The sequence below is a fragment of the Macrobrachium rosenbergii genome, chromosome 52, assembly GCF_040412425.1.
Source record: "Macrobrachium rosenbergii isolate ZJJX-2024 chromosome 52, ASM4041242v1, whole genome shotgun sequence".
NCBI classification, from domain to species: Eukaryota; Metazoa; Arthropoda; class Malacostraca; order Decapoda; family Palaemonidae; genus Macrobrachium; species Macrobrachium rosenbergii.
This window is the reverse complement of record NC_089792.1, coordinates 34,492,622-34,519,933: the sequence shown is the minus strand read 5'-3', so window position 1 is coordinate 34,519,933 and position 27,312 is coordinate 34,492,622. Positions and strand designations below refer to the sequence as shown.

Sequence of the window (27,312 nt, the reverse complement as noted above, 5' to 3'; positions counted from 1 at the left end):
CTTACTGTTTTATGAGTTTGTGTCACAGACTTGCTTTGAGATGGGAACAGCACACACTGTGTTGCATTCTGTCAAAGAGGACGACTTCATACTTTTGGTAGTGTATTATCTATTCATTCAGTATTCTTATCAAGAGGAGGACAGTGCAAGTTTAGGTGGTAGCTATTTTCCAAGCAATGACAAGCTTAATAACTATGAGGAAGATTAGTCATCAGTTATTTAATAACAAGTTTTAATTAAAATTGGGATTAAAACCATGTCTGGATGGTTTAAAAATTAAGATCTAGGCTGGATGTGATTTGATTGGGGGACAGTTGTGTCAGCCTTAACTGTCTGGTGGTATTCCCCAATCTTAGATTAATGAAAGTTTGCATTACCAACTTTACCTGGGGGCAAAAGTGATCCCTGCGCAGCTTCAGTCATTAAGGACATTTCTTGTGTCGTAGTTGGCAGCCCACGCTATTGTTGTTTTTGGATGTCTTCTCCAAACATCCCCTAATTAGAGGCTGCTGCCAGGTGGCCATCAAAATACTATGTATATATGTATATATATATATATATATATATATATATATATATATATATATATATATATATATATATATATATATATATATATATAGTTTCTGAGGGGGTTCCGTTCTTCGCGCTGCGTCAGTAATGTGAAAATTGTCGTAAGCCGGAAAATCGTCGAAAATCGTCAAAAATCATAAGAAAACTTACTTTTAATGCTCCGGGTGCATTGAAAACGATGTAAACTGCATTATTATTGAGTATAAAAAAACCTTCAAATTATGATTAATATTTCTTATACCAGAACAAAAAGAAATAATTTCTGATGAATATATTTTCGTAAGGAGCTCGGAATGCTGATATATATATATATATATATATATATATATATATATATATATATATATATATATATATATATATATATATATATATATATATATATATATATATATATATATATATATATATATATATATATTTTTTTTTTTTTTTTTTTTTTGAGCTCGTCCCTGTGTCACCCGGCGAAATTCCATACTAACACGAATTTCTAGGTATAAATATTGCTAAATATACCAGAGAAAAAAGCTTTCAGGAATGCTGGAGTTACTACCCCCAGATCGAGCGTCTTCTATAATGAAGACGTCGGTATAAGCAAGGGTGAGTGAAGGAATCACAACCACAGAACCACACTCGAAAGATATCCCAATGGCAAAACCCCTTGGAAGAGTGGAGAGCCGTACCAGCTCCCACACTCACCCGCCCGCCAAGCGGCGACCCCAGCGCCATCTGAACTCATTCCATTTCTAGCATGTGATTTGATCACTGTTTTGTTTGTGGCTTGTGTTTTTTGGCGTATTTTGCCTTTATTTCACCATGTCCTCAAACACCTTTACTGTTTCCAAGTTAAGTACTATCTTCTTATGGGGTTTAATGATAAGTTTGGCTGTTTTAGCCCGTATTTATATATTATACGTGGTTTTTGTTGGGATGCTGCGGCGTCCCTTTGTCAGCCATGTCGACCGCGAGGTACGCCCGTCCAGCTTGTTCTGTTTGGGTTTCTCTTGGTCGATTACATTGCTTATTGTCATCCCCCTAGGATTCATCCTGGTGGTCTTGCCTAGGTTGGGTCTTTGTGGTATCCTCTAATGTTAATTTCGTAGAACTTCCCATCATAGGGGTTCTTACATTTAGGGTTCCCTTAGTATTTCCCGCTTAGGTATCTCCCCAGGATGTTTCCCCATTGGTCAGTTATAGATTTATTATTATGTTTGTGCTTGATGTCATGTTTTATTATATTTTTAAAATATTATTATTATTACTGTGGGGCATCAGGTTCAGTCCTATCTGTTTACTTCCTGTCGCTTTGTTGGTTAGGCTACGTGCCAAGCACAAGCTGATATTAATGTCTAGTGTATATATTTAGTATTGGTGGTTAATTATTTATTATTTCTGGTTAACATCCCTGTCCTAGCCCTGCCTAGTGCAAGGTTAGGCTTTTCCTGGTAGCCTATCTGGCCTCCTACTCTCCCTTGTACCTTGGGGTAGGTTAGGTGAGAGGAGGGGATCAGCAGGTAGAGGGAGTTTCTGTTGTTGTTCCATCCACCGACCGTTGTTTGGGTTGTGGAGTGAGACCCCATTGTCCTCCCCCTTCTTTTCGGAGGGGTAGAGGTTTTTCCCTTTGGGTGTGTCTCCTCCACGCTATTTTAGCATTCCCTTACTTTACGGTTCTGGCTGGCCTTTGACACGGGAAATTTTCTCCCTGTTGGTTCTCCATCCCTCCCTTTCATTCTCCCCTTCGTATTTTATAGACTGTGTCTATTACAAGGTGAGAGCGTGGGGGTCGTAGGCTGCTTCCCTTTCCCTTCCTGTTAGGGGTAGGCCTAGAGCTCTCCCTACTTGGGTATTACTTTACCTAGTACGGCTTGCGATTACAGTTGAGCTGGGTACACATCTTCCCTAGTCTCCTGTTTTCCTCTTCTCTGGTCTAAGCCCTTCCTTACCTAGCCTTTCCCCCTTCCCTAGCCTACCCTAAGTCAGCTCTTTGTCATCTCTCGCGTGTGTGACATCGGTCCCCGATGATCACCCCGAGTACTTGGGTCCTCCCTGGTGGAGGGATTCGCTCCCTCCCAGGGATGGTTCCTGGTGACAATTGTCTTGACTTTATGTTTCGTTTACCCGCTCTCCTCGGATTGAGTGGGTTTTCGAACATTCTCAGGGTTGCCCTTCCTCCCTCCCATCATCTCCTGTCCTCCCTTTGCCTCCCGCATTCGCCTCGGAGTCTGGGTCATTCTAGTCGGATTTGATTGGCGCTTACACCTGCCCATGTGGGTCCAGTTGTGTTTTTGCCTCATCCTTCTTGTGTGCTCTAGCGGTAGAGGCTTGGGATCTCCGGTGGTGATGGTACCGGACTTTGGGGGACTCTACCTCATATATGTTGATGTTAACTGGTTACTTTACCACCCTCTATATGTATACATTTGTTACTGGTCCCCGGCGGCTTAACCCCGCCGTCGGGTTGATATATATTTACTTTAATCTTATATCAGAGTCCTGTGATTCTTCCCTTGGGTTCCGCCGTTTTTATTTCTGGCGTTCCTTGTGGTAAGGGTCCTGTCGATTCACTCTCTCGTTCCGCCGGAGTATTCCGGCAGTCGGGAGACTTTTTGCTTACCATATTTTAAGTATATGAGGAGCAAAGAAATGTTGATGTTAACTGGTTACTTTACCACCCCTATATGTATACATTTGTTACTGGTCCCCGGCAGCTTAACCCCGCCGTCGGGTTGATATATATTTACTTTAATCTTATATCAGAGTCCGGTGATCCTTCCCTTGGGTTCCGCCGTTTTTATTACTGGCGTTCCTTGTGGTAAGGGTCCTGTCGATTCAACTCTCTCGTTCCGCCGGAGTATTCCGGCAGTCAGGAGACTTTTTGCTTACCATATTTTAAGTTTCTTAGCTTAGTAGGTCCGTCTCTGACGGGGTTTTTCATTCCACCGGAGTTCTCTGGTAGCATGGTATGAAAATACTTATCCCTACATAATTTAAGTTTCTTAGAGTGGTAGGTTCATATACTTTTCACACTTACAGACTGTTTGTTGTGAGGAGCCCGGATGTGCCGCCATCCTCCACCAACCCTACGGGCATGTGGTGTGTCGGACCCACGCTGGCTGTGCGGTCCGGCTTGATGACTTGATCGTCTGGCATCCGGATGGCTGTGAGGTGTGCTTCGCATCGTACGGATGTATCCAGGACGAGTCGGTAAGCTGCTTACTTCCGCTTTACCACGTTAGTCACAGTTTATTATTTGGTCACATCTGGCTCTTATATTAACGCGGTATTAGCCCTTTCTTGACTCTCTGCTCCCTTTCAGGTTGACAAGTCCTCCAAGAAAGAGGCCTTGGAGTCTCTCCGCGCCTGGGTGGCTGGGTTCGGGAGGAATGTTCCGTCGGGGAAGCCTTACGTCCTCGATGAAAAGCTGAGGGACCTGCTTTACCCCGGCGCCCGGATCGCTGCGGCCGTACCATCTGACGTGGCCGCACCTATCATCGAGCAGATCAGGGCCGCGACCCAGCCCCTGCAAGAGGACCCCCTCTACACGGAGGTTTCCGAAGACGTCGCCGCGCTCGACCTGGACCTCGAGCCGATGGTCACCGAGCAGGACCAGGGCGTAGGTAGTGAGGTAAGTGAGGCAGTGGGGGTGGGCGCCCTCTTTGATTCCCCTCCTTCATCATCCTCTTCTTTTCAGGGCTTCACTAATTCTTCTATCTTGAGGGACAGAGCTCAGTCTACTGGCCCCAAGTTGAAGTCGTCGTTGAAGGCGAAGGGCTATAAGTCCTCGTCTTCACGGAAAGCATCTCCTTTCCCCCCGTCGAAGCCAAAGGGTGCTGGCCCTTTGGCTTCTGGGAGCAAACAGAGTACCCCGGGCAAAGGAGCGAGTAAGAGGGCGGCCAAGCCCAGCCCTCCTCGCCAGCCTGCCTTTGACCCTGAGGCGTTTGCGGGGATGTTGTTGCAGAGGTTCTCTACGGAGGTAGAGGCTAAGCTGAGTAAGCTTACTCTGATCGCTGATATGGCGCGCTCGGTGGGGCCGGGGTGCACTATCAGATCCCTGACACCGCTGACCTCCTCCTTTTGACGTAAGGAACCCATGGCATTTTGCTCTTCGTGCTATCCGCATGAAGACACCTTGACCATTGAAGGTCTAGGTACCAGGCGTCTAGAAGAACTGGAGTTCTTCTCGGCTGATCTCTTGCCCCCCTACCCAGGCTTTGTTAGGCTGACGGAGGAAGCCTGGGTACGCTCAGACAAGGTCCCTAAGGAGACGGTGATCTTCCCTAGGGATCAGGCACAATCTGCTCTCTTGCGCACCTTTACCGAGTGGCGGGCGGAGAACACGAAGTTGACCCCTTCAAGGGCAACTTCACTGTTTTCTCTCGGTGATAGGCTGCCCACTCCCTGCCTGAACAAGGTTGCTATCGCAACCGCTCAGGCTTGCTTGGAAGGCAAACCCTTGCCTCAGCTTCGGGAATCAGACCCTACGTCTCTGATCTTCCCAGGAGGTGACGAGTTCTGGAAAGACGCTCCGTCCACATTTACTGTCGGTAAATTGGACGCAGATTGCGCTTCAAACCAGTTCAGCGAGCAGCTTCCTAAGCTTACGGAAGCTCTCCTGAAGGCTGAGTTCGAGGCACGGTGTCGGTTGAGCCAGTCTTTGAACTCGCTGTGCCTGTCAGAAGCGACCGCCGTCTCCTTTGCAGAGGAGCCATTGTTTCAGGTTCTGACTAAATCCCTGTTAGCAGGGTTCCAGTCAGACCTGTACGACTTCATGGTAGCAAAGATGAACTGCCGTAAGTTCATCTTTGCTGATGCCACCATTCGTCATGAGCCTAACAGACTCATGAAGAGTTCTTTCTGGGGAGACAACCTTTTCCCAGAAGATGAAGTCTCCAGTGTCCTGGGCGAAGCAACCAGGGCCAACCAGAGTCTGCGCTCCCAGTGGGGTATCTCCGCTTTTAAGCGGAAGACCTCTGAGTTTGGCGGTTCCCAGAATAGGCCTGGGAAACGTTACAGGAAGCACAGGAGACCACAACATCAGGCGGTTGTTCAGGCAGTTCCGGTCTCGACGGTGAGCCAACCATCCACCTCCAAGGCCCAACCCCAACAGTATGTGCTGGTTCAACCAGCCCAATCCCTTGCTGCGCCTACGTACGTCTCCTCGCCGGCGTGCAACCCTACCTATGAAGGCCGTGGGGTCTTTCACGGCCTTAATAGGAGCGCAAGGGGGGGTAGAGGTCGAGCCCCCTTCAGAGGCAAGGCTGGATCGGTCTCCCGGGGGAAAAGTGGCCGCGGTAGAGGAAACAAACCTGCTTCCTCCCACTGAGACCAGTCAGGTAGGTGGATGCCCATACTGGTTCAGAGACCAGTGGTCCTTCAGTCCTTGGGCACACAGCATTGTGTCCAAAGGTCTGGGTTGGAGCTGGATCAAGGGCCCCCCTCCCCTGACCAGGTTTTACCAACCTTCCTCCAAAGCCCTACAGGACTTTGTGACGGAGCTACTCAACAAGAGAGCAATAAAGAAAGTGAGGCACCTCAAGTTTCAAGGCAGGCTGTTCACTGTCCCCAAGAAAGGTTCCGGCCAGCAAAGAGTGATTCTAGATCTGTTGTGTCTAAATCTCTACATACAATGCGACAAGTTTCGCATGCTTACAGTTGCTCAAGTACGGACTCTACTGCCAGGTGGAGCCGTCACCACCTCTATCGATCTTTCAGACGCTTACTATCACGTCCCGATTGCGCGGAACTTCTCTCCCTTCCAATTGAACAGGGAGAAGTCCCGCCTGACTCCGGAGTCTCGGTTTCAATGGCTGGGTCTCCAGTGGGACCTAACCTCGTACAAGCTATCCCTTCCGCCGGCCAAGCGGAAGGAAATAGCTGCTGCTACCAGAAAGTTTCTGAAAGGCAAAGTAGCCTCCCGCCGGACTCAAGAGAGGATTCTTGGCTCTCTTCAGTTTGCTCCAGTGACAGACCTGCTCTTAAAAGCGAGATGAAAAGATATAAACAGAGTGTGGCGGAGACGAACCAATGTCAGGCTCAGAGACAGAGTCTCTTCAATCCCTCAAATCCTGAAGAAAAGGCTTCGCCCGTGGTCCACAGTCCAGGGTCTCTTGAAGTCTGTCCCACTTCAGTTCCCCCTCCAGCTCTGGTAATCCACACAGACGCTTCATTAAGCGGCTGGGGAGGATACTAACCAAAACAAAAAGTACAAGGGACTTGGTCTACAATGTTCCATCAGTTCCATATAAACACCTTGGAAGCTATGGCAGTGTTTCTAACCCTCAAGAAACTTCGCCCCGCCGGCCAGATTCACATCAGGTTGGTGTTAGACAGCGCCGTGGTGGTTCATTGCATAAACAGGGGCGGCTCCAAATCAAGTCGCGTAAATCAAGTGATGTTTGCCATCTTCTCTCTGGCGAACAAGCATGGCTGGCATCTGTCAGCCACCCACCTAGCGGGAGTGCGGAACGTGGTGGCGGATTCTCTGTCCAGACTAACTCCGTTGGAGACGGAATGGTCCCTGGACGGGGAATCATTCAACTGGATCCACCGCCGGGTTCCGGGACTCCAAGTGGATCTGTTCGCCACGGAGAGCAATCACAAACTTCCCTGTTATGTGGCTCCCAATCTGGATCCCCATGCCTATGCCACGGACGCAATGTCTATAGATTGGAACAGTTGGGAGAGAATCTACTTGTTTCCCCCAATAAACATGCTGTTGAAAGTCCTGCACAAACTCAGGTCATTCAAGGGTCGGGTAGCCTTGGTAGCCCCCTATTGGCCGAAGAGCAACTGGTTCCCCCTTCTCCTGGAGCTCAAGTTGCGGTGTCATCAGATACCCAGACCCAAACTGACTCAAGTAGTACAAACCAAGACTGTGTCAGCTTCCTCAAAAGTCCAGGATGCACTGGCTTTATGGACTTCATAAAGTTTGCCGCACAGAAGGGAGCAAACATTGACCCCGTTAACACACTGTTTCTGGAATCTGATAAGCGAGATTCTACTCTCAGACAATATGATTCTGCAGTCAGAAAACTAGCATCCTTTTTGAAGGCATCTGAAGCTCAAACTATGACTACTAACCTAGCGGTTACCTTCTTTAGGTCTTTGTTTGAAAAAGGCTTGGCTCCGGCCACTATTACTACAGCTAAATCAGCTTTGAAGAAGGTGTTCTTATATGGCTTCAAGATTGACCTAACAGATTCATACTTTTCTTCCATCCCTAGAGCATGCGCCCGTTTGAGGCCGGTAACACGCCCACATTCTGTTACCTGGTTCCTTAACGACGTTCTGAAGCTTGCCTCAGATATTAATAATTCTCAGTGCTCTTATCTGGATCTGTTAAGGAAGACCTTATTCCTGATTAGTTTAGCTTCAGGTGCCAGAATCTCAGAGCTGTCCGCTCTCTCCAGAGGTGTCGATCACATTGATTTCCTCCCGTCGGGAGAAGTTCTCCTTTCCCCTGATCATACGTTCCTAGCGAAAAATGAAGACCCTCAGGACAGATGGTCTCCTTGGAAGGTGGTGCCTCTTCCACAAGACCAATCCTTATGTCCAGTCCATACCTTAAGGGCTTACTTACAAAGAACTTCTCAGTGTACGTCTGGTCCTCTTTTTATCAGGGAAAAATGTGGAACTCTTTCGTTGAAAGCTATAAGACAACAAATTCTGTATTTCATTAAACAAGCTAACCCGGATTCAGTGCCTAAGGCTCATGATATCCGTGCGGTGGCTACTTCTACCAATTATTTTCATAATATGGATTTTGCTGAACTTACCAAGTACACGGGATGGAAATCACCTCTAGTGTTCAAACGCCACTATCTAAAATCACTCGAAGCTCTGAAATTTTCTACAGTGGCTGTGGGGAGTGTCATTCCCCCACCTTAATTTATCCTTAGTCCTTATCCTTCCCCCCCCCCCCCGCCCACCTGCCTCATTTATTTCTCTGCCTGTTCTCCTGGATCAATCATGCCTCACTGCCTAGCTCCTCATTATTGATACTAGTATTGTTAACCTTAAGAATGTCTTGGTGTATATGTTTTTGCCATGCTGTTGTTTAGATTTAGCCTAAGAGGTACCTTGTTTGTTTTGCATTATGTTTTCTGTACCTCTCCTTTTGTGTTGAGTAATTTATATTACTCTTGTCATTGCATTGTATTGTGTTATGTGTATTCATTTCACCTGTACTTACCTGTGATCTGATACACTGTTAATTGTTTTGAATTTTTCATATTAAATCTAGTTTTGCATAGCATGTGCTTTTATTCATTTTCACCTCCTCTTTATTTTTGTATCTTTGCAGTCTTGGCATGATTCTCTGTTACTCTTTCGCCGGGTGACACAGGGACGAGCTCAGAAAAGGGATTTTGACAAAGGAAAAATCTATTTCTGAGGGAGGCCCTGTGTCACCCGGTGACCCTCCCAGTGTCTGGTTTTCCCCCCCGGTTTGGGCATGCCAAGCCTGGGGGTGGTGCTAGCCTGGAATGAGTTCAGATGGCGCTGGGGTCGCTGCTTGGCGGGCGGGTGAGTGTGGGAGCTGGTACGGCTCTCCGCTCTTCCGAGGGGTTTTGCCATTGGGATATCTTTCGAGTGTGGTTCTGTGGTTGTGATTCCTTCACTCACCCTTGCTTATACCGATGTCTTCATTATAGAAGACGCTCGATCTGGGGGTAGTAACTCCAGCATTCCTGAAAGCTTTTTCTCTGGTATATTTAGCAATATTTATACCTAGAAATTCGTGTTAGTATGGAATTTCGCCGGGTGACACAGGGCCTCCCTCAGAAATAGATTTTTCCTTTGTCAAAATCCCATATATATATATATATATATGTGTGTGTGTGTGTGTATATGTATGTTTCCATGAGTTCGTGAATATGTGACATGTAGTTTTTTTGCGATAATCATTGAATATACAGGTGGATGGTATTTGCAAACCCAATCATCTGCAAACTCAACATTCTGTGCTGGGGCAAAAGTCACCTTGAAGACTTGGAGACACCCATGGGAACAGAATTGCCTCTCAACATTTTGTCTCAAAAGTTGTAGAAGCCCGGTCTGGCTTGAACTTGAAATTTGAGTGTGCCGTGAGGAGGGCTTCATACGTTTGTGTGTTGTGTAAAGCGGTTTGTAGGGTAAGTGTTGAGCGCTTTTGTGAAAAAGCCATACATTCGATTTGGAGGAGCCGAGTGAGAAAAATTTCTCCTTGGGACCAAATTCCTTGCTGGAAGGGTGAGTGTTGACAACAAACAATAACTTCACAATTTAGTGGCCTATTATTTTGTTACCATTTCTTATCATTTATTTCTATGTGGTGTTATGGAGTACCAGAGGCTAAGTCTAATGAGAGATGTTTATCTCTCTACAGATGTTTCATGCAAGTGCTCATGGAAGCCATGGACAGCCAAAGTTAGCCATGCAAAGTCATGCACAGGAACTTGGCCTCTCAAGTCAACTGGTGACATTGAGATGTAAAGTTAGAATGGAGAACACTTAGTGACTGGATGGGAGATGGGAATTACTCCCACACTTAGAGGGTTTGGGAAGTGGTTCAATAATTTTCTAGTAGCAGATCACATTTTCAAGCTGTCTTATGTTAGATTTTGCAGAATAAATTATTTTTGCAAGCCAGGTTTGATTTACACGCATTACATATAGTGCATTTAATTTCATGAGAGAGAGAGAGAGAGAGAGAGAGAGAGAGAGAGAGAGAGAGAGAGAGAGAGAGAGAGAGAGAAGAGAGAGAGAGGTAATGTTACAATCTACCAGCAAGGGTAAATGTTATATAACAATCTGTTTTCCTTTAATTATCTTGTTTTTTATCCACTCTAAATGGCCAGAATCAATGAATAAATTATATATGGAACCACTTATGAAACAATACCCAATACAAAGACAGTATTATATAAAAGGGGTAATAATATACTTATGTTTAGAATTAATATATACAATAAATAATTCAAAATAAAGCTAAAAGTTAATTTTGTAATGAGAGACATCTACTTGTACTTGTTTTTTTCAACTTAGCATAAATCTTGAAGATTCTTTTAGAAATATAAAATATATAGAACCTCAATGAATAAATTAATAGCTAGAGGGTGGAACCACTTGTGAAACAATACCCAACACAAAGACAATATTATATAAAAGGGGGTAATAATATACTTATGTTTCAGAATTAATGTATTACAATAAATAATTCAAAATAAAGCTCCCCAAAAAGTTAATTTTGGCCAGAAATATGAGAGGCAGAAATTTTTTACTTGAATATTTTACAACCGCCGGGGACTGCCATAGCATAAGGCAAATGCTTGAAGATAATTTGCCAGAGAAAATATGAAATATATAGTATATATATATAGATGGCAGAATATCATGTTTTTTTGTATGTGTACATGCAAAGTTTACATCGTTTACATGCAGAGCATTATAGGTTTTTATATTTTTATTTTCGACGATTTTCCGGCTTATATATATATATAGAATATATATATATATATATATATATATATATATATATATATATATATATATATATATATATATATATATATATATATATGTGTGTGTGTGTGTGTGTGTGTGTGTGTGTGTGTGATATTGTCTCTGGCAAATTATCTTGAAGGCATTTGGTTATGCTATGAGTTGTGGAGCAAAACAAGTAAAGGTACAGTACTGTATATGTCCGTGAGATCAAAGTCTCTTTACTTCATTACTTTTCAGATGATATGTTGATATTAATGGAGTTTTAATGGCTTTCATTTGGAGGTGGAAAGTAATCCTTGGCAGGGTGTACCTTTAGGAGGTAACTCTTTAAGGTTTTAGAATTACAGTACTGGCTTCTTCAGTGTAGTCTTCCCTGTTTGATGTCATGGCATCCTTGGAGACAGGCTTTCTGTTGTTACTTGCCATTACATGCCACATGATTGGTAAGTGCCTATTTCTTTCCAGAAGTGTACAAAGGAATGTAACTTCAAACATCTTAATTTTAATGTCACTAAAAAGTATTTTCCCCCATGGAAAGGACTCTATGGTTCTCACAGGGCTATGAGTTTGCTTTCCAGTCTTGTCTGTCCCTCAGGAGCACTAAGGAATCTTACCGATCCAAAACTGTTGTTCTGGGGTGTTCAACAGCTTGATCTGCCCCTTCTAAGTTGCATTTTGGACTGGTTATAAGTTTTGGTGAAACAAATTAATAAAAAAGGCTTTTTTTCATACAAACCCATTATATAATACAAAATCCTTGCCTTCTGACATACCAGTGTGTCATATTTAATGGTCTAGACTGCATGAAAAGTTGGGCAGTGTGTACTACTGGTGACCTATGGATCCATAGATTCATGTGCATGCTGCCAACATTCTTCTTTTGCTTGTTAAATTAAATGGAAGTGTTTGGGAATTTTGAAGACCATGTATGTGATCTGATTATGTGAAAAAATTAACTCTCATAATAAAATAGACTTTATGTACAAAAATAGTTATTTTACTGCAACACCACCTCTTTGTTTCAAGTTTTAGTGTTAATATTCTAATTTCAATCAGATGTTATACCCTTGAGGTAGGCTCATGGGTTTTAATGTTGATATTTTTTATGATTGAAAGTGTACTTATTTTTTATTTACCTTATAGTGTTGATAATTTGCCAAATATATAACCATTTACAACATTAAGTTTTTAAAAATCATCAAACATATGTTACAGGTCCTCATGTTGAGCTTGTTGGTACAACTAAAATTCCTCCTGGTCAAGTGCCTTTGCTTCTGTATAATGGAGAGGTGGGTTATTTTTTCTTTTGAAGCTTGAAACTCTGATTTAATTTATATACTTTCTGTACATGAGTACATGAAAGGATAACTGTTTGTCATATGCAATATGTACAGTATATATTATTGTAACTAGCAAAGTAGCAAGCCTAGTTGGAAAAGCAGAATGCTCCAAGCCCATAGGGCCAGATATGGCAAGCAGCCCCAGCCAAGTAAAAAAAAAAAAAAAAAAAAAAATTGAGAAGTAAAGAACTGTGAAAGGAAAATAAGTATGATAGTAAATAAATAACATAATCTATTGAGACTCATGTCAGCCTTCTCAATACTAAGCATGAAAGCATTTGCAACAAGTTTGAACTTTGCAGTTCAAACGATTCAAGTACAGGATTAGGAAGAACATTACACAATTTGGCCTCAACAGGAGTAAAACTTAGAAAATTGAATGGTATTGGATTTCACAGAAGTCAAGGCAAGACTCTTAGATTCTGAATGTAAACGACGATTAAAATTATGAAATATCCTGTAGAGTATGCACAATTGGCTATTGAATGGTAGTGCCAGAGATGAATGTGATCAGGGGTTAGAAATTTAATTGAATAATTTTGATAGCGTAGTCACTTGTTTCGTCCTCAGAGTTACCTTCCATGGGTCTACCAGAACTCCATGGTGACCAAACTAATATCAAAGAATTCTCTTTTAGTTGGTCTCGTGGCCAGGTATTGTGTCATAATGATAAACACTATAACACATGATGGAGTATGTAATGGACTCAAAGATAAGTGGGCACTTTCCCATATCTTACAGAGAAGCTGAACCCAGGTTCTTCCATTGCCAAAATCTGCTAGAAGAAGAAGTGGTTATTGTGCATGCGCAGTCCACCATATTGTCAATAACAGACCAGCACAAAGACGAAACATCTATTATCTTCTTTGGTCAACACCGAATGGTTTAGTTCTTTACCAGTGCTCTGAAAACTCGACTTTTTCTCTGATTTCATTATGTAAACATCTAAAGAAGCAAGTTAATTGCTTAGTTTTAAGTTCCAGTTTTAGTTTTAAATTTTTGGAATTGGCAATTAATTTGTGTGTGAAAGCCAAAAACCCAACATTTCTTGCTAACACTTGGTCAGACCTTAGTCATAAACGCTGATTGGTAATTCTGAAAAGTGCAAATTGTTTTAAAGAATTTGTCATTCCAATTAGATTTTTTAAGTAAAAGAAACTTTCACAATTTATCAATAATATAGAAAATCCTTTCAGATTGTACAATGTCTACAATAAGCTAGGCAGTAGCCTACATCAGATTAAGTGAGAATAATTTAGACTAGATTAATAGTGGATGTGACTGTAGCCTATAAGCTAGAATTACATATGCTTAAGTGTAAACTAAATAACCTGGATTAGGTAGTAACCTAAGTTAACCCTTAAACGCCGACTGGACGTATCATACGTCAACTAAAATTGTCTGTTGGGTGCCGAGTGGACATACCGTACGTCGACTACAAAAAATTTCAACCTTCAGTCAACTTTGACTCGACCGAAATGGTCGAAAAACGCAATTGTAAGCTAAAACTCTTACATTCTAGTAATATTCAATCATTTACCTTCATTTTGCAACAAATTGGAAGTCTCTAGCACAATATTTCGATTTATGGTGAATTTTTGAAAAAACTTTTTCCTTATGTCCGCACGGTAACTCAGCCGAAAATTTCAGAAATTCTTTTGTCATTTTGTCGTAATTTTTGCACTGTTTTATATTAGTCGTTACATAAAGTTTTATATATGAAAATGTGCGCAATTTCATGTAAAATACAACAAAATACAACCCATGGTTGTAGCTTTTATCAGTTTGGAAATATTTTCATATAAATCACGATAATTGCCAAAATTTCAACCTTTGGTCAATTTTGACTCGACCGAAATGGTAAAAAAATGCAATTGTAAGCTAAAACTCTTACATTTTAGTAATATTCAATCATTTACCTTCATTTTTCAACAAACGGGAAGTCTCTAGCACAATATTTCGATTTATGGTGAATTTTTGAAAAAAACTTTTTCCTTATGTCCACGCCAGAAATTCTTTTGTCATTTTGTCGTAATGTTTGCACCGTTTTATATTAGTCGTTACATAAAGTTTTATATACAGAAATGTGCGCAATTTCATGTAGAATACAACAGAAAATAACTCATGGTTGTAGCTTTTATCAGTTTTGAAATATTTTCATATAAATCACGATAACTGCCAAAATTTCAAGCTTCGGTCAACTTTAACTCGACCGAAATGGTAAAAAAACGCAATTATAAGCTAAAAATCTTACATTCTAGTAATATTCAATCATGTACCTTCATATTGCAATAAATTGGAAGTCTCAAGCACAATATTTCGATTTATGTTGAATTTCTGAAAAAAAAAACTTTTTCCTTACGTTTGCGCGCGGTAACTCAGCCGAACATCTCAGAAATTCTTTCGTCACGTTGTCGTAATGTTTGCATCGTTTTGCATTAGTCGTTACATAAAGGTTTTTATATATGAAAATGTGCGTAATTTCATGTAGAATACAACAGAAAATAACTCATGGTTGTAGCTTTATCAGTTTTGAAATATTTTCACATAAATCACGATAACTGCCAAAATTTCAACCTTCGGTCAACTTTAACTCGACTGAAATGGTTGAAAAACGCAGTTGTAAGCTAAAACTCTTACATTCTAGTAATATTCAATCATTTACCTTCATTTTGCAATGAATTGGAAGTCTCTAGCACAATATTTCGATTTATGGTGAATTTTTGAAGAAAACATTTTCCTTACATCCGCGCGGTAACTCAGCCGAACATCTCAGAAATTCTTTCGTCACATTGTTGTAATGTTTGCACCGTTTTATATTAGTCGTTACATAAAGCTTTATATATGAAAATGTGCACAGTTTCATGTAGAATACAACAGAAAATAACTCATGGTTGTAGCTTTTATCAGTTTTGAAATATTTTCATCTAAATCACGATAAATAGAAAAAATTCGACCTTCGGTCAACTTTAACTCGACTGAAATGGTCGAAAACTGCAATTGTAAGCTAAAACACTTACAGTCTAGTAATATTCAATCAATTAGCTTCATTTTTCAACAAACGGGAAGTCTCTAACACAATATTTCGATTTATGGTGAATTTTTGAAAAAAACATTTTTTTACGTCCGCTCGTTACTAATTCATGCATCATTTTGTGATAATATTTTCTCTGTGTTGCCTTGATCGTTTTACAATTTGTTATATACCAAAATCATCGCAATTTAGTGTACAATACAAAAAAAAAGTAACCCGTTAGCTTTAACCGTTTTGCTCACTGCGCGATTTGTATAAAATTATGTATGAAATTTTTTTTTTGTGCTGTCATATATTTCAATATTTATATATGATAATGATATTTTTTTCATTTCTGATGGTTGCATACTAAACTTCAGGCAATGACAAAAAAATGAGCCAAAAATGAACTCTTAATCTTAAAAACTAAGCGTGCTGTGATTTTTTGAAAAAAACTTTTTTTCCGCTTCGGCGCTAACTCCCGAACGCCGCCGGCATACAGGAGACGTTTTTGTAAATAGAGGCTCGGCGTTAGAGGGTTAAGGTAAGTAAGAAGACCCCTCTCTGGAAGTAGTGTAGCCCAGACCAATGACCCTAGGATTAGGTAATAGCAACAATCTGGGCAAGATAAAATAGCCTAACTATAAGGCTACATATTAGTAAAATTCTTTCTTTTATATAGCCTGTACACTTAAGTGTGAGCTAAATAATCAATAATCCAGACTAGGCAGTAACTTACATTAGGTTAAGGGATAACCTTTTATGAAACATCCCATTATTGGACTAAGCTTTAGCTTAGATGAATGGAAACATTGGAGGGCTCCAACAAGTCATTATTACATTCTGACCCCTCTTCTCTAAGGACCTGTTTGATGAGTCTGTTGTGGCTCAACTTAACGAGCAACCCCACCAACAGAATTGTACAATGTATGCTTCCCATGGAAAAGGGGAATTCAGGAAACAAAAAATCCGAAACTTCCCTTTACCCAAACCAAAAAAGGCTCGCTATGATAAAAAATCAAATAAGCCTTCAGTCACACCCAAAAGTTTTCCTCAAAAACAGGTAGTTGGTTAGAAGGAACAACTCCCTACAAAGGGACAACAACAACAGTAAGGCCATCCTTTCCACAAGGTCCAAAGACTCATATAAGGGAAAAGGAAAAGCAACACCTGGAATGCCTATCAAGGACAAAGGTCGGGGGTCAGCTTCAGCAACACCACAGGCAATGGAAGTCAACCCCTTGGGGACACAGCATTATTTTCAATGGGCTGGGGTTGAAATGGTCTCATCCCTCCCCATTTAAAGGGAACCTCCAAAAATCAGACCCCTCTCTGGAAGATTACGTGCAGAAGGCCCTGTTCAGGGGAGCCATAGAGAAACATGGTTATATTCGCCACCAAGCACAACCCTTCAGTGTCCCCAAAAAGGATTCTTCTGAACAAGAGTGATCCTCGACCTATCAACATTGAACAAGCACATTGCTTGCCAAAAGTTTCAGTTGACTACCTTTGCCCAAGTATGGTCAGTCATTCCAGAAGGGACTTGGACAGCTTCTATAAATCTGAAAGATTCATACTGGCACGCCCCCATCCCCGTTGCGGATAGGGAAAGATACGTACACGTTCAGTCACGCCCATTGGGCTAAACATTGCCCCAAGAATTTTTTACAAAATTAGCTGTGGAAGTTGTTCGAGAACTCAGACAAGAAGAAATACAACTCATAGCTTAACTAGATGATTAGTTAAAGTGGTGGCCCAGAAGGAAAGAGTGTTTAAGAAACCTAAGAACAGTGTTCAACAGACTCCAGTCAAAAGGCTTTCTAATACATTGGAAAAAAATCCTGCCTCACACCCAGCAGACATTTTCAGTGACTTGGACTGTGGTGAGATACTCTTCAAGGCCAGTTGCCTCTCCCCATCAACACTCAAAACAGAATAAGGAAAGACCTCAAAACATTCCTTGCATAGCCCAGAGTTTCCAGACGGCAACTAGAACGTATGTTGGGCATGCTATGGTTCGCATCAGTAATACATCCAGTACTCAGATTACAACTAAAAAATATGAACAAATTCTGGCTATCGAATGAGAGAAAAAAGATGCGAAACCGACCTCATCAAAATAAAAAAGTTGGGGAGATACTTCGGCCTTTGACCTAGAAGGAGCCTCTGGCGAAACAGGTCACCCTGACTCCTCCATCTGTGCGAGTGACGATACATACGGGTGCCTCGTTGACAGGTTGGGAGGACATTGGGAGAACTGTCAGGTGACAGGGAGGTGGTCAGCTACTCTGTGGAATTGTCATATCAATTTCCTGTAGCAAATGGCTATCTTTTTGTCTCTCAAAAAACTCAAACCTCCAAAAGAGACACATTTTGTTTGTTCTAGAGAACATGACTGCAGTGTCCTGCATCAAGAGGTCGGAACCATGTTCACCTCCTCTCAGTATGGTAATGCTAGCCATCTTTCAGATGGTGCAAGCAAGGAAGTGGCACCTATCTGCAATTCACCTTACGGTGTCTCTCAGTGTAATAGCAGACTCTTTATCAAGGAAAACGACAGCCTCAACAGAGTGGATATTGGACAACCACTCTCTTCAAATAATAGCCAACATGCTTCCACAACTGGAAGTAGACCTGTTTGTACAAGACTGGAACAAATGGAAGACTATACCTTTTTCCTCCATTATCCCAGATTTTGAAGGTTTTGAACAAACTTCTAATCTTCAAAGGAACCGCTTGCTTAATAGCCCCAAATTGGCCAAACAGACATTGATTCCTATTACTCGAACAACAGGTGAAGAGATCAATTCCACTACCATCCGCATTTCTATCCCAGACAGTATGAGGGAAAGTCGTCTACGCATCCTCCTTTCTGAGCTGAGACGTTCCTTGCACAGCCCAGAGTTTCCAGACAGCAACTAGAACGTACAATAGGCCTGCTGCAGTTCGCATCAGTAATAGATCCAATACTCAGATTGCAACTAAAAAAATGTGAACAAATTCTGGCTATTGCATGCAAGAAAAAAGATGCAAAATCAACCCCATCAAAAGAACAAAAAGTTGAGGAGATACTTCGGCCTTTGACCTAGAAGGAGTCATTGGCAAAACAGGCACCCTGACTCCTCTGTCTGTATGAGTGACAATACATACAGATGCATCGTTGACAGGTTGGGGATGACATTGGGAGGAGTGTCAATTGGCAGGGAAATGGTCAGCTACTCTGAGAAATTGTCATATCAGTGTCCTGGATCTGACGGCTGTCTCTTTGTCTCTCAAAAAAACTCAAACCCCCAAAAGAGACACACATTTTGTTTGTTCTAGAGAACATGACTGCAGTGTCCTGCATCAAGAGGTCGGGATCATGTTCACTCCGCAAGCAAGGAAGTGGCACTTATCTGCAATTCACCTCACAGGGTTTCACAGTGTAATAGAAGACTCTTTATCAAGAAAAACGACAGCCGCAACGGAGTGGATGTTGTCTTTTCAAACAATAGCCAACATACTTTCACAACCGGAAGTGGACCTGTTTGTACAAGACTGGAACAAATGGAAGACATTATACTTTTTCCTCCATTGTCCCAGATTTCGAAGGTTCTAACCTTCAAAGAAACAGCTTACTTAACAGCCCCAAATTGGCCAACAGGCATTGATTCCTATTACTCCAGCAACAGCTGAAGAGATCAGTTCCACCACCATCTGCATTTCTATCCCAGACAGTATGAGGGAAAGTTGTCGACTCATCCTACTTTCTGAGCTGAGACCTTCATGTGTAGATTTTCTAATTATTGTCTACCATGAAAATTACTCACCCAACATTGCTAGGTACCTAGTGCAAAAACTACGGATATCATCTATCGGACAATACCGGTCTGTATGGAAGATATGGTTGGATTATATCCATGCTGAGAGCCCAGTTGAGATCTCCATGGAAACACTTAAATTTTCTCATATTCCTTTTTGAAGATATTGGTGTTACAACAAGTATGGCAAACAAGGCAGCATTAATGGAACCCTTGCTTTATGGATTCGGTATTGACTTCAATTTAAAAATTGCCACTTCCCTTCTCCAGTCTTTTGCACTACAAAGACCCACCCCCCAAAGGCTTCCAATTACTTGGTCCTTGAATAAGGTGCTTAGACTTCTGTCAACCCTCAATTCAGCAGACCCAAAACAGCCACAACTCACATACTGCAAAAGGTGATCTTTTTTATTGCTCTAGCTTCAGGAGCTCATATTAGTGAACTACGCTCTCTTAGACGAGGATGGTACATCATACAAATAGCTGACCTTCAGTTATTATTGTCCCTTGGCCCATCATTCCTGGCCAAGAATGAGAATCCTTTAAGAAGGAAATCTGTTTTGATAAGAAAACTCAGTTTAGCAGAGAAGACATTATGCCTGGTTCAAGAAGTCACAGCAAATATCCCAGAAGGTCCAATTTTCCTACATCCTAGCACAAACAAACCACTCTCTCTCCAAGGGTTGAGAATAATATTAGTGTCTCTCTTTAAAAAGGCAAATCCACACTCCATTCCCAGGTCACATGATATTAAGAAAGTAATTATGTTGTTAGCATTCTTCAGAAATGTCTCTTTTGAAGAAGTCTCCGAATGTACAGGATGGTCATCAGAGACGTTATTCTTAAAACATTATTGCCACGAGCTCGAACAAATTCGACTACACTGTGTATCAGGGATGTATGAGGGATATTTGGAGTAAAGAACGAGTCTTTAAACTTGTGGCTTGACCTTGAACCAGAAATGTTTCTTCTTTTGGGGTGTTGGGATTAAAAATTGAGGGCATAAGCTTTTTCGTCACCTGTCAGTTTCTTTGTAAAGCTCCTTGAGGACGAAACAAGCAACACAAGCGACTGTACTATCAAAAAACAGGTTTTGACGTAGGAGAAGCTTGTTTTTGCCATTCGCTGTTGAGTCCTGAAAACCCACCCACTTCCCTGACTAAAAGGCATGGGATTTGGGCAAGGGATCATCCTGCATTGACCAACAGAAATTAATGGCATCCTTGGCTCTTTCCAGTCTGTTTGTCGACTGTATGGCGGACTGCACATGCACAATAACCACTTCTTCTTCTAGCAGGTTTTGGCGATGGAAGAACCTGGGTACAGCTTTGCTGTAAGATATGGGAAAGTGTCCCTTAGCTTTGAGTCCATTACATACTCCATCATGTGTAATAGTGTTTATCATTATGACACAATACCTGGCCACGAGACCAACTAAAAGAGAATTCTCTAATAGTAGTTTGGTCACCATGGAGCTCTAGTAGACCCATGGAAGGTAACTCTTGAGGACTCAACAGTGACTACCAAAAACAGGCTTTCCCTACGTCAAAACCTGTTTTTTCCTCAATGTTTTAAAAGGTAAGTCAGCTGCTAAAGAACAGGTGGAAATATTTTCTTTATACAATTGTAAATGTTGTAACCCTTCCAGAAGTTACATAAGGTCACACCTAGATCATTTACCTCCTCTAATGCTTGCCTGTATGTATGGCAAGTGTAATATTTCTTGAAATCGGCTATTATGCCTTGATCCATTGGCTGAATGAGTGAAATTGTGTTGGGGGGTGAATATACATTTTTAACATCCAGATGGAAATCATCTAAGGGACATTATCCAAAATTAAGAGAATCTTGAAAGGAATCCCATTCTTGTGGCAGTACAGTTTGACTTCAGGAACAAAGTTGTGATAAAACCAGTCTTCATATACAGCAAGAGTAACCCAGGCTTTGTTATTGGACATCCAGATTACGGGTAGAGAACTTTTTGTGATTTTTTCAGTGTCTGTGGATTTGCTTCACGATACACAAGGAGTGGTTTAGCCTCAAGTCTCCCGATGTGTTGCGTCCCAGCAGTAAAGTTAGCCTATCCTTTGCCGCCTTAAATCCTGGGATCGTCTTCTCTTCACAACTGACCTACATTTTTTCTGGCATATTTTTCCAGAAAAGGCCTGTCTCATCCATATTAAAAATTTGCTGAGAGGTATAACCTTCCTTATCAGTTATTTCCTCGAGTACCTCGGGAAATTTTTCAGCTGCCTCTCTGACACCAGTAATGGACACATGATGCAAGTTGGCGCATTTTTCTAAACAAAGAAACCATCCATGACTTGCAGCAAATGTTTCATCTTCAGTGCTTTTGACAGCCTTAGCCTTCAAGTCATCAAAAAGGCTTTTAGCCTTTTCCTGAATCAATGTGGGGCTAATGCGTGTACATCTTTGTCTCTGGTGTTCCATCCAGATACCCAAAAGTTTTTCCATTTCTTCAGTGACCCTCCCTCCTCTCTTACTTATGATTGTTGACTGCATTGGCTCAGCACTTTTTATGTGTTCCATAATTCTATCTTTGTTGTTAAAAATTGTGCCAAAAGTCGAGCTATTCATATTATAATGGTGTGCTACCGCAACATTTTTTCACCACTTTCTAATTTCTTTATAATTGCCACTTTTGTTTTCATTGAGATAGCTTCCCCCTTTTTACCACTACCACTATCATTACTTGCTTTAACTCTCCCTTTTTACCACTACCCCTATCATCACTTGCTTTAACTTCTCCCTTTTTACCACTACCACTATCATCACTTGCTTTAACTTCTCCTTTTTTACCACTATCACTATCATCACTTGCTTTAACTTCTCCCATTTTACCACTACCACTATCATCATTTGCTCTACACTTGCCATTAGCCATGATATATAAAGGATGAGCTAGATATTTCACGATAAAATCACAAGTATTGCTCGGAGGACAAGAGACCACGTCTTATCACTTGCATAGGCTTGGGAGTCTGGGACCGCGTGCTGGCGTATTGGCATTAGCTGTAGTGGCAGAAATTGTAACTAAGCTGGGGTGCGCAACACAGAATTTGAAGTTACAGGTGATGGACGGAGCACTCCAAACAAATTTTAATTCACAATCACAGTTGCTTGTTTCTCTGAAAGTTCCTAAATTGAAAATTCATAAGTAGAGGAGTGTCTGTACAGTAGTTTGGAGTTAAGTAACCAAAAAAACAGCCAAGGGAAAATACCACTTGGGTCTACACCTCCATAGGCATCAGGGTTGAGTAAAAATTCGTAATTTATGGACCAAAAAGCAAAACTGGTCAGTTTAGTTCAGGAAAACAGGAATTAGGCATACTGAGTTTCATGTTGCTCTGCTTACTGTCAAAGACATCAACCAAAATGGTTGCCTTTTCCTTTGGGCAGTGAGTCTTCCAGAAAGTCCAGATCTGAGAGTAGCCTACCAGTTTTGTTTCTGAGTTGTAGCAGAAAGGTTTTCTTTTATAACTGAATTGTATTCATTTTTAGCTGGAGCAGAGACTTTCTGAACCACAGCTCTTAGTTGGGTGAAATTAATTCACATCAAAGCAGATATGTTCCTTGTCCAAAGGCTGCTAAAGCCTCTTGTGTCTCAATTAAGCATGTCTACAGTCATCATTGAACCAAACTTTGCGATAAGTTGTAGTTAATGGTTTTCTGAAACCTGTAATGAGAAGCTCTGTGGCGGAATTTAAACCCACAAACAAAACAACACTCACCCTGATCTTCGGTTGCTGGAGATGGGAGATGGGTAAAGGTCCACGGTCGCCAATCACAGCACACAAAACCACAAAACAAAATTGCAAACAAACCCTCCACCAACAACGAATGAAAAAAGAGACACATGCACCATCAATATCTGTACCGGTATCCAAGACAAAAAAAAACCAGACGAACTCTCGCTCACTTTCAAGGTTGGACCTCAACTGCCCAAGACTTCCCAAAAACCGAAAAAACTCCCGACAGGCAGACAGACAGCTCTAAACGAACTCCAACTCGAACCACTCACTCGACAATTCTCTCTCTCTCTCTCTCTCTCTCTCTCTCTCACAAAACGTTGGGAAATGCTAAATACAAACAAATTTATTCATCCCTCTATAGCTCAAGGGATATGCTTCATTTTATAAACAAAAGTTTCTGTACAGAATGCAGTTTCATATTATATTGAGGCAAGTACAGATTCATTTATACTGTAAAGCCAAGGAGTCCACATATATTGCATTACATCATACAGCACTAGTAAGGTCTAGAAAGCAAAGGCCCATGTTCTTACACAACTTCAGTCAATACAGAAATGAAAATCCATATATTCTTTATTATTTAAAATAAACTTAATAACAATGTCAATAACAATATGGACATTGATATATAGATAACGATGATAATCAGAATCTATTCATAAGAAAAAACCATCACTGCAGAGCTGATACACCATGCAAGGCAAGGTACCCTCCAGGATTGCTACTTTGAATTAAGGTACTGAAATGAAGGTCAAAGGTGAAGGTGAAGGTAAAGAAAAGATAAGGATAAGTTAACCTCTTGATAAAGATAAGTAACCTCTTAATAATTATCAGGCATCCTTGACCTTCTATCAAGACTGCCCAACACACCATTCAAAAACAAAAACACAAAGAAAAATTGTTGACATGAAAATCTGCTTGAGTGGAGCTTCGAGTAAGAATTCTCTAATCCAAGCCATTGTACAGAGGTGATGGCACTGTCCAAACATTGGTTTGATTCTGGAGTGGTTTTGTCCTGTAACAACTGATTTCCATAGCTAAAGTCTCTCTTCTATCTGAAATATAATGAAAACGAAATGTGTAGTATCAGTGTTGTCAGATGTTTGAGGAAATAAAGAGAATTTGTAAAGAACATGGCAAACTATCCAGTTAATATATAGGGAAAAAAATGAACTGTGTCTAGAGAGGGATCCAATATCAGACTGTCAGACCAATCCTTGAAGGACACTGCATTCACTAGTGGTTCTGACTACGTTAAAACTAGTGCAGGGTACAGTACAGATCGGTATAGATGGTGATGTGAAGATACAATTAGTAGTTTTCAATAATGTACCTTATTTGTGATGGCAGTCACATATACTGTACTATGTAAGTACAGTATGGCCTTACATTGAGGCTTTCATTGTCATAGTAAATACCTAATATGAGAAAATTGTCACTTTTTGAAACTCAGTAGTAGAATATCCGAGTCTTCATATAGTGAATGGTGGTCAAATTGATTTTAAGTTTTGTGTAGGAAAGAGAATCTATTTGGAGCTTGGCTTATATAGTGCTTTTCTTATACATGTTCCCTCACATGAATTATGATTATAGATATTGAAATGTATTTCTAAATGGGGAATAGATAATACAGTAAGATGTAATATACTTTTCCTGATTTTTTGACAGTTTACTTTCACATGCATACACTATTGATGTTTGATGAATTTTATGCTATTTGAAAAAGCTGCTAAGAAATGTTAAAGGCAAATTAGTGTTTCCATTTCAGGTGACCCTTCAAACAGCATCTGGGAAAACTGCTCCTCTGATTTTATCTTCACATGAAATGGAAGCCAATATTCATGATTACTCCCATGAGCAACTGCGCACAGCACTGAAGAAAAACATTGCTTTACGGAGGTTTGTTGCTACTGTAACTGTATTACATGAAATTTTGAAAATAATTTTATTTGTATTCTTGCTTCCTTATTTGAGTGTACAATATCCTTTCTTTCAGGTTTAAAGATGCCAGTGCTATTTGCCAAGTGCTTAACAACAAGCAGGATTGGGAGTCTTTAGGAAAGGCTTGTATGTGGTGTGTTAATCTTGAACTGGGTAAGTATATTACTATGTAAAGTACAGAATATAATTTGTTTCATTACAAACCCATTTATTCACGTTAGACCAGTGTGCATCCACACAAACTTTCAGTCCTCCAAAGAAGAAGAAATCCTCCAGTTCCACCTGGCAGTTCATGCATCTGGGCTGTGTTGGACCTGTGATGGCTGACAAGGTACTGCCTGTAAATTTGCCTCTGTGCCAACACTTAGAAAACTGTTTTCCAGTTTCACTTGTTTTTTTTACATACTCCTCATCATACAGATAATAGATGTCTGGTTTCATGAATGATTTTTAGTCATATAAAGTTTGTAATGACATTCTTTATAAAGGGCCTTAAGTGTGTAGTAACTTAATTTCCTTACTGTGGATGAGGTTTAGGGTTTCTTGATTAGTCTTGGTTTCAGTAAACACCTGCCTTTGTCAGTCTCTCGCTGCAGTGAGGTTTAAAACTTCATTTTAATCAAGTGTCCTTTTTTCTTGGTTTTCCTTAATTTGTTGGTATTTGTATTTCAGTCTCTCTATTTACCACTCAATTACTGATATGTATGCGAGTTAGTGCATAGAAAATTTACGTCTTTCCACACAAGGTAAATTTCATTCTCTCCCTTATTTTGAATGCAAATTGTATATGTATCACTTTGCATTCCTGTTAAAGCAATATATAAAAATGCAGCTTTAACTACATTCATTGGACCTTGTTATATTTATACACTATTTATTGACAGACTTTGCAAGAGGTGAAAAAGCTTTATAAATGTTTACATTTCAAACATGTTTGCAGTAAGGTTGTTCATTGAACCTAGAGTTGTTTGTGTATTTGAAAAAAAAAGAAGAAGAATGCTAGAAAATGACACCAACATTAGTCACAAAAATGAAAGTAATTACAAAAAATACAAAAATTTTTATTTTTCTTGTCTGTTTACAAAGCTAGTCAACGTACTTTAAGGGAAAGATTTTCCAATGAATGTTTGACATCAGCAAACACTCAGGAAATATGAAATTATAGTTTTATAAGGAACATTAAAGATGTACATTGCTGTTGTTCCTCTGTCCTAACCTATGTCACTATCCTAGAAATGACTACAAGGGAGCTTCCCGAGTCTCTCAGGACTGCCTTCACAACACTTTCAAAGACTTTTGCAGAGGCTATGTGGAGCACTTCCTGATTTCATGAATGACACCTTAGAACCTGAAGAGAAGCATTAATGGGTTCCAACAAGTCACTTCCCAATGTCATCCTGAATGTTACATTCCTCTTCTTTCTGTCATGAACTCTTTGAGGACTCTTTTAAAACAGACTTCATAAGGCAAGCCCCTCAACAAGTTGTACGCATTTACTCTGCTGGGAGTTCTTACCCTTATCCAAGAAGCCCCAGTATGATGTGGAGTCACACGCTGCATTATTCCTAGGGGATCACTCCAACAATAGAAGTGAACAACAACAAGAGCAACAGCAGCAGCTACAACAAGGAAAACATCCCTTTCATGGAAGACAGATGTACCTTTTGAGGAAAGGCAATTCCTGGAATTCCCATTAAGGGCACAGGAAGAGGTAGAGTTCAGTAGGATTTGGCAGGTTGGGGATCATCTTCCACATATGGTGGAAGTACTCCCTTTTGGGGACACAACATCATCTACAGTGGGGTGGGGTGGTAATGGTCCAGTCCCCCCACCCCTGAAGTTTTTCCAACAACCAGGCCCCTCCTGGAAGAAATATGGCCAAAAGGCTCTCCAGAGGAAGTCACTAAGAAAAACGTGTTCATTTGTCACCAGGCAGACCTCTTCAGTGTCCTTGGTAAGAACTCCTTTGATTGGAGAGTGATTCTTGACCTGTCAAAGGTGAACAATAGGACTTTCATCTAGTGGCCTGCCTAGATGATTGGCTAGCCTAAGAGACCACCAGAGGGGGGAGTGCTTATGAAACCTGCAACTGGGAAACAATAGACTTTAGTCAAAAGGTTTTCTGATCAACTGGAACAAGTCCCACCCCTAGACCTAACAGGCATTTTGTGTGGCTGGGACTCTGTGGTGATACGCTTTGAGGCAGATGGAACCTTCAACCAAATGGATGCTGGACAAAACCTTCTTTCAAGCGATTGCCACCTGTATTCACACCCCGAAGTGAACCTGTTTGCTATATTGGGGAACCATCAACTTCTTGTGAATATGACTCCAACCCTGTCGTTCATACAATAGCAAGACACATTCCTACAGGACTGGAACAAATGGTG

At 40.9% G+C, this 27,312-nt stretch overlaps 1 protein-coding gene across 1 annotated transcript in view; it reads left to right on the top strand.

Moving 5' to 3' along the window:
- Oseg6 (intraflagellar transport protein Oseg6) overlaps positions 1–27,312 on the top strand; it is a 458,610-nt gene that overhangs the window by 292,044 nt on the left and 139,254 nt on the right. Inside the window, 3 exon segments of the mRNA XM_067096238.1 lie at positions 12,271–12,344; positions 24,750–24,880; positions 24,978–25,075. Coding sequence (XP_066952339.1) covers positions 12,271–12,344; positions 24,750–24,880; positions 24,978–25,075 — 303 coding nt within the window.